General features: G+C 39.2%; 1 protein-coding gene across 3 annotated transcripts; it reads right to left on the reverse strand.

The window, feature by feature from the left end:
* Positions 1-234: 234 nt before the first annotated feature.
* LOC103715737 (protein OBERON 4-like) lies at positions 235-9,142 on the reverse strand. Of its 3 annotated transcripts, none has more exons than XM_026807951.2 (3): positions 8,113-9,142; positions 5,725-8,076; positions 235-1,112 (listed from the first exon to the last, which is right to left on the reverse strand). In XM_026807951.2, the coding sequence occupies exons 1-3, from the start codon at positions 8,843-8,845 to the stop codon at positions 544-546; spliced, it is 3,654 nt and encodes a 1,217-aa protein (XP_026663752.2). In that variant the 5' UTR covers positions 8,846-9,142; the 3' UTR covers positions 235-543. The 3 variants fall into 3 exon arrangements, with proteins under 3 accessions (XP_026663752.2, XP_038983302.1, XP_008801696.2); XM_039127374.1 differs by having other exon boundaries at positions 5,725-6,853; positions 6,884-9,141; XM_008803474.4 differs by having other exon boundaries at positions 5,725-9,142.
* Between the last annotated feature and the right edge of the window lie 3,422 nt (positions 9,143-12,564).

The raw sequence follows: 12,564 nt of genomic DNA on the forward strand, positions 1-12,564 counted from the left end.
ATCAAAACATGTAACAGTGGTTGCGATAGAAGTAACAAAGTAGTTTTAACATGTTGATGACGATCCGTATTAGTAAACGAAGAGCAACAGTCAGCAACACAGACAAATCAAACTTTTAAGCAAAATGGGAAACTCTTGAAAAATCAATCTGACTAAAAGAGGTGCAACCATATTTATAAGCCTGGTTGGCTGGTCATCTGGGTAAAAAAAAAAAAAAGGAAAACACATGATTGATAAATTATAAGATAAATGAGAACCTATTTCCTTTTGTCATAAAGGAAACCAATGATCACACGCAGAGGTCGAGCATGTCACTGTACAGAATCCAGTTAGCTAGACAAAAGATGAAATAGGAAAAATTGTACACTAAGAAGCTAATTTTACACCATACAAATTTAACAACATGAAGAGGGTGATACATGCAGGGCAGAAAAACCTAAAACTTACAACTTTCATATGAAATGTCTATTTATGTGGCTGTCCTACAAACGCAGGAATGTGATATGGATGCCCAGCATTGAGAACTCTTGTTTTAAGACCCCCTCATGCATTGAAGTTACGCTTTGCAGCTTCCATTTTCAACAATAGATCCTTTATATCAGCTTCCATCCTCATTTTCATATTGAAGTACTCAAGGTGTGCCCTTTCAATAACTTGTAATTCTTTAAGCTTTTGTCTACGCCTTTCCTCCGCCTCAACCAATCGCAATTTTGCAATTCGACTAGCATAATCTTCCTCAATCTTAACATTCTTCGCTATTGCTATGCGTTTTAGGTTCTCAGCTTCTCTTCTTGCATCATCAGCACGTTCTTGGTACATCTTTGCCTCTGCCTGTTTGAACTTTACAACACTCTCCAATTCATCAGTAACTGGCTTCTTCTCATGATTTTTTTGTAACTCTGCATCCCTAGTCTGCTGACCAACTCGTTCATGATCTACAACAGAAAGAAGACCTGCAGTTTCCAGATGGGGGATTTTCTCTGAGGGAACAGATGGCAACCTTGTTTTTTCTTTGCTTGAACCAGCTATTCCATTGCTTCCTTCAGCATCATTTCTAGATGACCCCTTTGGTGGAAATATGGAAGGACTACTGCTGCCGTTGGATTCACTATCTGAAATATAAAAATAACAATTCAGAATGGTTATGTTTTCTCTTCACAAAAACATTAGTTCAAAAATACACCATTATAATACAGTCATGATGGATTTGTAAACATACTATAGATTTCATAGCGGTCAATTTATGTTCACAGTAAATTCTCATGATTGGATGATGAGGTCTCCATTGTTCAATAAAAGGGTGCCACTTTAGAGCAAAGTGCAAAACTGATCAAGTATAGCTGCTGTAGAGGAACATGATCATACTTAATCGACATTGAACCAAGTAGGTGAAAATGAAACTAAAATCCAACAAGTGAAAAGAAGCAAGACCCACCATTCATATTTCTTATCAAAATTGACACTCAGACATGGCACTATTTGACATTTAAAATTATTAAACCTTGATGGCACCGCCAATTTCTACCAGTCATTTGCACTTATTACTACATAAAAAGGGTCAACTCTAAGAGTATACCAACATATCGTGGGTGATCCATCCAATCATGCGCACACAAGCATGCAATGCATGCATGCATAAATAAGCATACTTATCCATCATGCAAACACAAACACATGTCCCTACCTACTTGTTCCTGCGTTCACACCCATCTATACAGACAATGTGAAATAACAGCGCCTGTTCAAATAAATCATTTCATGTGGATCATATTCTCACATAAAGACACTGCCAAACTATCCCAACTGAGTGATTACATCCTCAAGTTTCTGCTCAATTGATCAATATTAACAACTATAAAGAATGCTCAACGAAACGTGAATATCAACAGGTAAACAACTTTCTTCAATGACAGGGTGCGGTAACTAGCTACAATTAGCAACATCAATCTTTCCAACAAAAACTTGTTTTCATGTTGGAAAGCAAAAACATGCCATGTTTGGCAATCCTATTTTTCACCTGTTGATTAAGATGTTTGGAAGGAAAAGGCTTTAGCTATTTGAGAAAGGAGAGGCTGCAGGAGCTGATTAAGATAAGGGCCTGAAAAAGTAGCTTTACAAAAAAACTTGAGGAAGAACCGAGGAAGCTCTGCAAAAGCAGTACACCAAGAAAATTTGGGTTGAGCACACTGGATAAAAGATTCTGAATACTAAGAAATAAAGAATCCTCAAAGAAAAAGAAATTGCTTGAACATGAAGTGCACTTTGTGGATGTGGCAGTCGCACAAAAGGTGGATCATTTTTTTGTGTAGCAACCAAGACTTATCCCTCGATGATTTTGAACCTAGCCAAGATCCTCATGTTGGATATTATAATACAGTACTTAATCGGAGATCAGAGATTTGCTTACACATAACTAAATCTTCCAGTGATATCTAGTCATCCTATTGTCTACAATAACCATATCGTTCAATCAAACACAAGGTACTTGCAGTCAGCACTTGATCATAAGTATGGTTTGACCAGAGTTTGAAGTTCAAATGAAACCAATCTAGTTGGACTGATAAGCAGAAGTTTCTACTGAAATTGAGACCAGAATATTGGAAATTCAGTTTCAATAGGTTTTGGAGGTTTTGGTCGGTACCAATAATTTTGGTGGTTTTGACCTATTTTGGCCAAATCTGACTTAAACTGATTACATATGCTTTGGTCATCAGTACATTTCTTTGAACATAATAGTTAGTTAAAGTGTCAAAATTTTGGATCATTTTTCGTTTATGTTTGAGTTTAAAGAGGATACACTTACTCATGGATTGTAAATATGGTCTTTGAGAAGTATAAGCCAATGATGGATGGTATTTTTACAAGATATTATTCACCGGTACATTTCTCCTTTTTCTTGTTTGGATTTTTTTTTTTTTTTTTTTTTTTTGGGGGGGGGGGAGACTAGGATATTTCTTTCACTACATTTCACTTTTTTTGGGGGGGAGGAGGATAAAGGCTAGTTCATTTCTTTAAATACACTTACTTAAATAGTTACGCTTTTGGATCATTATCCATTTATTTTTGTGTTTAAAGAGGGAATACTTGCTCATGGATGGTAAAGCAAGCCCTTGAGGAGTGTTATCCATTTATTTTTGTGTTTAAAGAGGGAATACTTGCTCATGGATGGTAAAGCAAGCCCTTGAGGAGTGTTTTCTCAAGATTAAACATGGTTCCTTATGTATCTTTTAAAGAGTTGAAAGTATTTGAGAGATTAGACGATTTTTTGAAAGAGTTAGTTTAAACAGCTCAATTGAAGGTTAGTTTTTCTTAATGGAAGAGACATTTTGGATCATTAAAAGCTTCTAGGATAAAAAGGAGAAATGAGGTGAATGTAGTACACAGATCTCCTTGAGCAGTAGACTTGTTAGATTTAAGGTTCGATTTTCATGGCATAAATATTATAACTTATAAGCTTTAGATGATATATTTGATCTCCATACTTTGCAGGTCATCAGGTATATGCTGGTATTCGGTACTTGATATGATGATAACAAATTCATACTAATTTATTGTTTTATGTTATTGTATTTAATTATATAGATACTCATATTATTAGGTGTTTGATAATTATCTTATAACCAAAGAATTGGCATGTATTATAATTCTTTAACACTTTCATCGCTTTCTAAAATATTGCAATAATTTAATAATCTTAGGATTTTAGCCTCAAAAGGTGGAGCTAGCACCAAAGATAAATTGAGAGGATGACTAAGATGGTTTGAATGTATATGTATGTATGTGTGTGTATGTGTGTGTGTGTGTGATGTATGTGTATGTGTCTGAGTGTGATGTAGGTGTATGTGTGTGTGTATATAAGGAAAAGAAGGTATAGATAAACCAAAAATCACAAAGGATAAAGTAGTAAGGATGATATCTCAATGGTTCTAAATCAAGCGGCGTGAAGGAAAAGAATTCATGTAGCCAACCCCAACTAGTTTGGGATTAAGGCTTAGTTGAGTTAAGTTGGACCTATAACACCAAAACTATAAATAACTGTACCTATGTTTTTGTACATAGCTGGCCCCATGCCCAGATAAAGGAGGAAGGTTGTGGTAGGTTGACGGTCAACATAAAATTATAGTCACATCATATAAACAGAATCATAAACAGAATCCTAAGAAATCTGTTACTGCATTCCACCTTGAATTGTAGTGAAAAATGGGCAATGGTTAACTAGGGTGTTCTGCAGCAGCGATACACCACATTGCTGCCCAGGTATATTCAGAAGTAGGCAAGAGTTCTCATACTTTTATGCAACGGTGTGGACAAAGAAGTTAGTCCAGGAAAGTCGGATACATTTAGCAACTTAGAATACAAGGTCGTTGATAGGATAGTTGATAAAGCTAGTAAATACAATGACTAGGAGGAGAGTTAACATAGCTTACTGCAAAAGACAGAAGATATAAGGAAAAACAAAAACAAGTTGGTAAGATGGGTGATAAACTTTGACATACAGAGAAAGATAGGAATAAAAATAGAAAAGAATTTATTATAGATTATAGTTAAAAGATAAGGTTATAGACATTAAGATAGTAGGAGACAAAATAGTCTTAATAAAATTAGTGTTAGAAGAGGAATCTATTAATAATTAGTGCTTACGCTCCTCAAGTAGCACTTTTGGGAGAACATGGATAACAAATTCAAATGATTTCTAGTGGAGAAAACATACTTAATGGAAGAGATTTGAATGGGCATGTAGGAAAATATGGTATAAGTTTTGAAAGGGCACATGGAGGTTACAATTTTAGAGATACAAACAATAGAGGAGATACTATTTTGGAGTTGGCCAACATGACTATTTAGACAAGAAAGGAGATTTCCATGAAACTTAAAAGGCCAATTAACAAGTATAAGACCTAACTATCTGGTTATACACCTCAATCTTTGTAACTAAGAAGAAAGCCTCCAAAATTCCTAAGATTTAGAAAGAACAAAAGATACTAACATGAATGAGTTTTGAAGCATACCACAAGTATGGCTGTCCTCAGTTACAACTCTATCGACATGAATAACTAAGGAGCTGCAATACTTCAAACATTATCTTAAAACTTGAACTTCGAGGCCTTACCCAAGACAGCTTTGATTATCAGAGTAAGATCCATAGAAGTGATACTTTGAACTTGACGAATACTACTGATTTATGACCTAGATATCTTTGGCAAGAGAGGATCTTGTCATTAAAACCTGACATTGGTGGACAAGCAATGAAAACTACCAACAAGACGAGTTTCACCAGTGCTAACAACCAGAATATTGACCTAGTGGGAACTTCCAGATTGTCATGCTGTTTAACAACTACAATACATGCAGAAGTACCGCACAAGAAGGCCAGAAACCAGACAACAGTAGAGATGAATGAACATATATAAAAGACACGAAGCACATAAAAAAAAGAAAAGAAAAGAAAAGAAAAAAGAGGGTGTTCAAAAATGCACAAGCTCCAACCACTACAAGCTCTGGAGAGAGACAAATATACGCAGCCTTACCCTCGCATATGGAGAGGTCATTTTTATGTTAGAACCCGTGAACCCATATCACAATGGAGCAACCTTACCATTGCACCAAGACCTACCCCCATACAAGATACCAAGCAAATACACATTATATATGCCTGGGCATTAGTGGAATATGGTAAATTGCAATAAGCCCAAGATTTTATGTTGCAGATAGTCAATAGCTTACCAGAAAGAAATGACATTACATAATTGATAACTTTGGAATGATTGGCTTTATCTTCTAGTCTCATCAGCATCTGCTCAGCTACATCATGCAATTTTTTACCCCTCACATCATTGCTCGTAGTAAAGATCCTCTTCACATACTGAAGTTCCTTAGCAAGAGTTTCTACTTTCCAGTCCTTGGCACAGGTTTTAAAAACTTCCTTCACAAATCCAAACATCTCAGAACGATGACCACAAGCAAGACAGTGAAACTGCATCTCAGTCATCTCTTGTGCTCCTGTAGAACTTCGCCCATTCCTAATATGAGAATCACGCAACCCACATTCTGTGTGGCACCAGTGGAGGCAGATATCACAGCCCACCCAGCTACAAGTATTAGCTGCATTGTCAAACTTGGAGCACACAAGACACATGCATGCGCTGCAGAAACCATTCTTCTGTAAACAAACTTTGCAGTCACAATCATCAACAGGCAAAATACTCTGGCAAGCAAGATTGCAGCACTTCATATTTAAAAATATCTCAACAAAATCAGATGATGAGATGTTATTTGCCCTCTGAATGAAATCTGGAAGACCTGTTTTTATAGCTACCAAGATCTCCAGAAGAACACGAGGGCATTTGGACAGTGTTTCCATAGTCATGTCAGACCTCCTCTTAAGTGCCTCCTGAAATGCATGTATTTGCCCACTTTTATCTGCACTAGCAATCATCTCACAAATGGTTTCCTTCAGGTATGCTATGGAGTGCACCGTCATTCCTTGAAGCATCCTGCCCATTAGATGTAAAGGTTCTGCCACAATTTTGGAGACAATGCTCTCAATGACACCAGAACCATTAAGGGCAAGCAGTTCACCATCCTGTTGCTCACTCTTAAAAAGGCTACTGCTGCTTCTCTCTCTTGTGAGCACCCTCTTGTCCTTACTGTGTTCTGACCTAGTATCGTGAGAGCCGTGACTCTGTGTAGGGGACAACTGTCTTGGAAGACTTGGCTGCCTTGAGAGGCCATCGGACTTCAACTGATGTTGCCTGTTCAAAGAATTAAGTGAATTCTGCGAAGCATGACCATTCAGCAGTATTCTCTGGAAGAGTGGCGCAGCTCCTCCCTTCTGTTTAGTCTCATTTGAAACCTGAGCATGCCATGTGGTACCATTAGAAACCTGAGCATGCCATGTGGTACCATTGCAAACCTGATCCACTCCTTGAAAAATAGGATGGCTACCAACCGACTGTTCATAATTATCCATTGAATTCTGCGTGAGGGAACAACTAGGATTGTGAACAAATGGCTGAGAACTTGTGACTGAAATCGAAGTTGTGAACCCATCTGAGTTTGCCCAGAAAGAGGATGGCAAAGACTGGATGCTTTTTCCGTGGCTAGGAGAATCAGGTTTTGGCTTTGGCTGTTTCATTGTATGATCTGACAAGACACCTGGCAAACTAAGAGAGAGATCAAGTGGCTCCATTTTGAGTTTCTCATCTTTATGCTTGCCAATAACAACCCCGCCACTGTGTGCTTTCTCACGTTGACTAACATCAGAGTGGAAGACAAGCTCAAAGCCTCTTCCACTGGGGCCCTCCATGGCATCATCAATGTTGATTGAATTTGCTTGGCTGGAGACAGAAATTGCTAGGCTCTTGCCCTTGTCCTTGTAATCCTCCTTCACCTTGTCTGACATCAGCTCCAGAGTCACTTCCTCCTGATTACTCTCCCCAACAAATTCCTTACTCGAATCAAACAGACCAACAGCACGTTCTGGTTCGGCCTCAAGATCGATATCTCTTCCTTCTTTCTGCACAACCTCAAGGTTTATAGTTGTCTCTTTTTTCTTTCTTCCCTCAGTTTCAGCTTCCACGGCCTGGTTTTCTCCTCTATCCTCCTCTGTTTTGTTTTCTGGATGAGGGCAAACAGAAGACACTGTTCCTTTCCCTTCCGCTTCACCTACCTGCTCTTCATCACAGCCTTTCATTTCCAGGCCTTGGGAAGGTAAAGAAATGCTCTCTTCCTGAGGGACTCCCTGTTCCTCCCCACATGATTTACCTTCTACTTTATGACCATCAACATTGTCATCTTTTCCTTCTCCTTCTCCTTCCTCTCTTTTCTTCTCTTCAAATTCCTCAACCGAGTCATGATGGTGATCTACAGCCTGCTCAGCTGCATTTACTTCATCCATTGCTTCACCTACATTTACTTCATCCATTGCCACATCTGTTGCCTTCCTTTCTTCCTTCCCACCACTATCACTCGCACCATCAGACTCTAACTTACTTTCACTAGCTATCATTTCTTTCTTCTCGGAACTTATTTCTGGTATACCAGTGCATTCAGCTTCTCTATCCTTACAATTTTCTGATTCAGTTCGCTCTGGCATCTTGGTATGATGCGAAGGTTCAGCTACAGGATCAGTTTCTGGATCTGGATCTGGTTCGAGCTCTCCTTCTTCCATCTCACTACTGCTACAGCTATCTCTGCACGGCTTCTCTGCCTTCGTTATCTCATTTTTCCTGGACTGCTCAGAACTCGAGGTTTCCCTGGACCTCGTCTTCCCTCTACGATCCTCGGAGGAAGTGGCATGGCTTCCTCCTTTCCCCACAGAATCCGAATCCATAGCTGGCGATCTCCTCTCCTCATGAGCAGCCGCCTCGTTCTCCCTCTCCTTCCCACTGATTGTTCTCCGCCACGACGAACCGCTGCTCCCCTCCCGCCTTGACCGGTCCCTCTCCGACCTGAATCCCTTGGGAAATTCCCTCCTCAGCCCTGAGAAGCTCTCCGACCGGTACAGACGGTCACTAGCCCCATACAGCCCACGCGGAGAGGACGACACCTGCATCGGCCGGTCGCAGGCATCCCGGTACCGATCAAACCCCTTCCGCCGCTCAAATCCGTCCCCTTCATGATCGAGCCTCTTCCGAAGAGATCTGGAAGACTCCCGGTCATCATCAAGAGACCGATCATACATCGATGACGACGAGCCTCTCCGCAAGCTGTCAGTCTTGTAGTAGAACCGACGATGCGAGGACAATCGCTCCGCATCTTGATCCCGTCTTGGCCAGTCCTTAAAAACCCCCTTCTCGCCCACGTCCTCGTCGGCGTCTTCTCCGTACGATCTCAGCCTCTTCATTTAGATAACAAACAGCTGATCAAAATGGACGAAGAAACACTACCTTTCAAGATCCAACCGGGGTTTGCTCGCCAGAATCCTAAGCTTCCCAAAACCCTAAATTTCCTCAGAAACAACCGAACGAGGGAGGAACTCAAGACCCTAGCAAGCGAGCCAGCCGGCGACGAGCGGATCGGGGGGTGGGGGGCGGCGGATAGGGGAGGTGGGGGGCGAAAAAGGGAGGGAATTTCTGGCGGCGGAGGCGGGGGAGGGGCCGGAAACTCCCATTGAAGGCGAGAGGCGGGTGCTTGTTGGGGGATGAATAGAAAGAGAGAGCGTATAAGAATAAAAGGCGTGTCTAAGGAGGGCTTCTTTTCTCTCTCCTCATCTCACCCTCAGTCAACGTAGTCATTAATTGTGAGAGGGTAGTTCTCGTAACTCACCGCCCAAGGAGTCCTCTATCCTAATCTCAACCGTCCGACTCTCCGGACGTGGACCTAACGATCCAGATGACCCTCGTTTCCCCTTGCACTTGGGGTTCGTACGATGGCGCCCGTGGGAGAGGCGGTGGGGGGGCGGTTTGTCGCGCCTGCAGCTTTGACGCGACGAAATGGTAATTGGCTAATTATATGGACTCCTGAACACAAAATAGCTAGGATATCAAATAGCTGCTCGCCACGTGCATGTTTGAACCCGGAATCCAGTTGGTGCACGAAATGCTCCGTGAAAGGAGGGAAGACAGCCGCTGGGTTTTCCTGCAACTTTCCCCTTTGACGGGCTGTTCTTTTTGACTAGGCTGACAGCTTTTGCTTGACGCATTGAGACTATCGAAATGACTTTTTTGACTCGCCAGCGCCTTCCATCACTGTCCTTTTTTGAAAATTTTTTCACTAACTGACTCAATTGATGATTATAAAAGAGTGACCCAATTTTTTAGCAAAAAAAGAGTGACCCAATTACTTGGTTCAGAGAGCCGACGGCGGCTTCCAGCTCCATGACCCGTGTTTCGCTCCTTTGAAATGTGGACATTAGCGGTAGGCCGGGTTGGGTGGTCCGTCAGTTGTCAAGCGATGGCATCTTGGGCTGGACCACAAGGCCGCGCCATGCTAAAATCTAGAGGCAAGTACAACTACAAGTTGAACACCTCCGCTTTCATTCGGTGAAGCGACAAACGGCCCTCCCTATCAGGCGATCACCAGGATAAATTTTTATGTATGCATGTATATCCTGTAGATATTTGAAGAATAATTTATAACTATATACACATAAATAGTAAATTTATGAAGATATATATATATATATATATATATATATACTATTTTAAATATTTATAAAGGTATACACATACCAAATTTGGGGTAGAGGTAGTTATCCTTGATAATTTGGTCAAAGCATGAAAGTATACACCAAATTAACAAATGATTGCCTAGCCATGCTTTTTATAGGCTATAAAAATAGACGATTTAAAGCAACATTAAAAAGCAACCAAGATGTAAATCATTGAGGCTAAAACTCTGAATATACATGTAGTAACTTATTCCAACAATAAGAAAATTAATTTTTTTTTCTTTGTAGCTTTAACTTTAGCTCTTAATTCCATTATATTCTACTTTCAAAGAAAGCAAAACATTTTAGCATATAGGTTGACAAAGCTCTTAACTCCAATACTAAAGCTTTAACTCAAATAATTTGTGAGCAGCTCATATTTTGTTTGAATTCGGGTTGAGTTTGGCTAGTTTGATTAATATATGACCTAAGTTGTAGAGAGAGGCTTGGCTTGCTCTACGTTAGCTCACTTAAGTTCAAAATAAGAATGAATAACTAATTGAGATATATAATAATAATATAGCTTATATGTAAAAGGATATTTTGTAATCATAATAATGATAATGTGATTATATAATGGTTAAAACTAGATTAGATTGTACATATGAAAGCCTTATGGAGTAGGGTTTCATGCTTGCATTAAATTTCTTAAAAGTAGGTGTTTATGAACAGTTGAAGTTCAACTCAAAGTTAGCTAACTTGGTTTGAGCATGGATCTATTACAAAATGAGTTGTTATTGAGCTAGGCTGTTAAACCAAAAAGTTTGATTTTGATGATACAAAATATTTGAGTAAAAAAGTTCACAAATCATATATTTGGAGTATACAAGAATGTTTATAAGAAAAACCAAGATAATATCAACCTAAAACACTAAAGTGGAAAGAACATAACTCAAATTTATGAAGCTTAACATAAAAGGAGTCGACCCTAAAAACACTATGAGGCGACCTTTGAACGTCCACAGGTTTAAATAGAAGAACTCAGTTTTAGACGGTTTCTAAAGTTGACCCTAAGAGAACGCAAGTCGACCTCGACACAACAAACAAAGAATGACACATCTTCACAAATCGACCCCTAGATAATCCAAGATGACCCAAGAACAGACTCACGTGAAAAACAGAAGGGGGCAAAAAAATGTACATTTATGAGTCGACCCTGAAGTATCACAAGTCGACTCCTGCAGAACAAGAGTCGACCCTAGCACATGTTAAGTCGACCTCAGAATAGTCATTGACAAAAGATAGAGCACAACAAAAATGAGCACTTTATCAAGTTGACTCCTAAAGAAAAAAAGTTAATCTTCGAAGATCACAAGCCGACTTCTAAAGTAATCGAGTCGACCCGTCTGCACCTGACAATAGTAATGGCTAGTTTTCTACAAAATCAAAATGCCTATTTTTACTCCCAACGGCTATTTCGGCCTCTCTAATGGCTAGAAATAGTCTTCAAACTATTTTTTAAGATATAAATGTATGGAAACACTCAAGAAAGATAATAGATAGTGAAAATAAAAAGTGAAACAAAAAGAAAAGAGAGCCTTAAATGTGAACTTTCAAAATCATATCTAAAGCATTAAGTGAGAGCTTTCAAGTCTCGTTCAAGGCTAACCACTGCTTCCATTAGAGCTCAACTAAGCCTCAATCAGCTCATTAAGGGGCTTTAGTTATTTTCATTAAAAAATCTTATTCTCTATTGTAACAAGTTTTAAGGATTAAAACATAGGAAAAGATCTATCCAAATTTTGAATTAGATTGTATGTTCTATCAAGCCTATGAAAGGCTTTAATAAGGGGTCATTTTGGTTGATTACCTGAAAAAATCAATTGGATTGCTTGTGAGCCTGTTTAAAATAATCTTGTTGTAATCTTGAAAAGATTATAGTAGAATTCTTAAGAAGGGTTTCTTAGAAAATGGACGTAGGTGCTGAGTTTGACACCGAACTATTATAAATTTGTGTGTTTGCTTGTTGTGAATGTCTTCTTTTTTTTTTTCATATCTGCATACTCACTTTGACACTCACTTCACTTTGAAAATTAATTTTTAATTGCACATACTAGTTATTTTCTTTTAAAAATCCAATTCATCCCACTCCCTCTTGGGTTGTGTATCTGGGCAACATAAGCTTGGCTTAAATATGTTCAGACCTCTAGTTGGAAGGAAACCCCTATCTCATTATATTTAGAAAAATATTGTTTCATCCTCTTATGCACAAGCTTACATAGTCCAAATTAAACTTGAGCTAATATGGGAATATCTGCATTTAGCATATAAGTTTGTTGGTTGGTTCAAGTTGTATCAACGCATGGATACGTTGCTGATCTTTGCAAGTAACAAGTAAAAACATACATCTTTATAACAAGGGTTAGGCTCTCCTCCATGACATGAAAGAGTAAAACCATAATGAGTAGTCCTTG

The sequence above is a fragment of the Phoenix dactylifera genome, chromosome 6 (genome assembly GCF_009389715.1).
Source record: "Phoenix dactylifera cultivar Barhee BC4 chromosome 6, palm_55x_up_171113_PBpolish2nd_filt_p, whole genome shotgun sequence".
Lineage (NCBI taxonomy): Eukaryota > Viridiplantae > Streptophyta > Magnoliopsida > Arecales > Arecaceae > Phoenix > Phoenix dactylifera.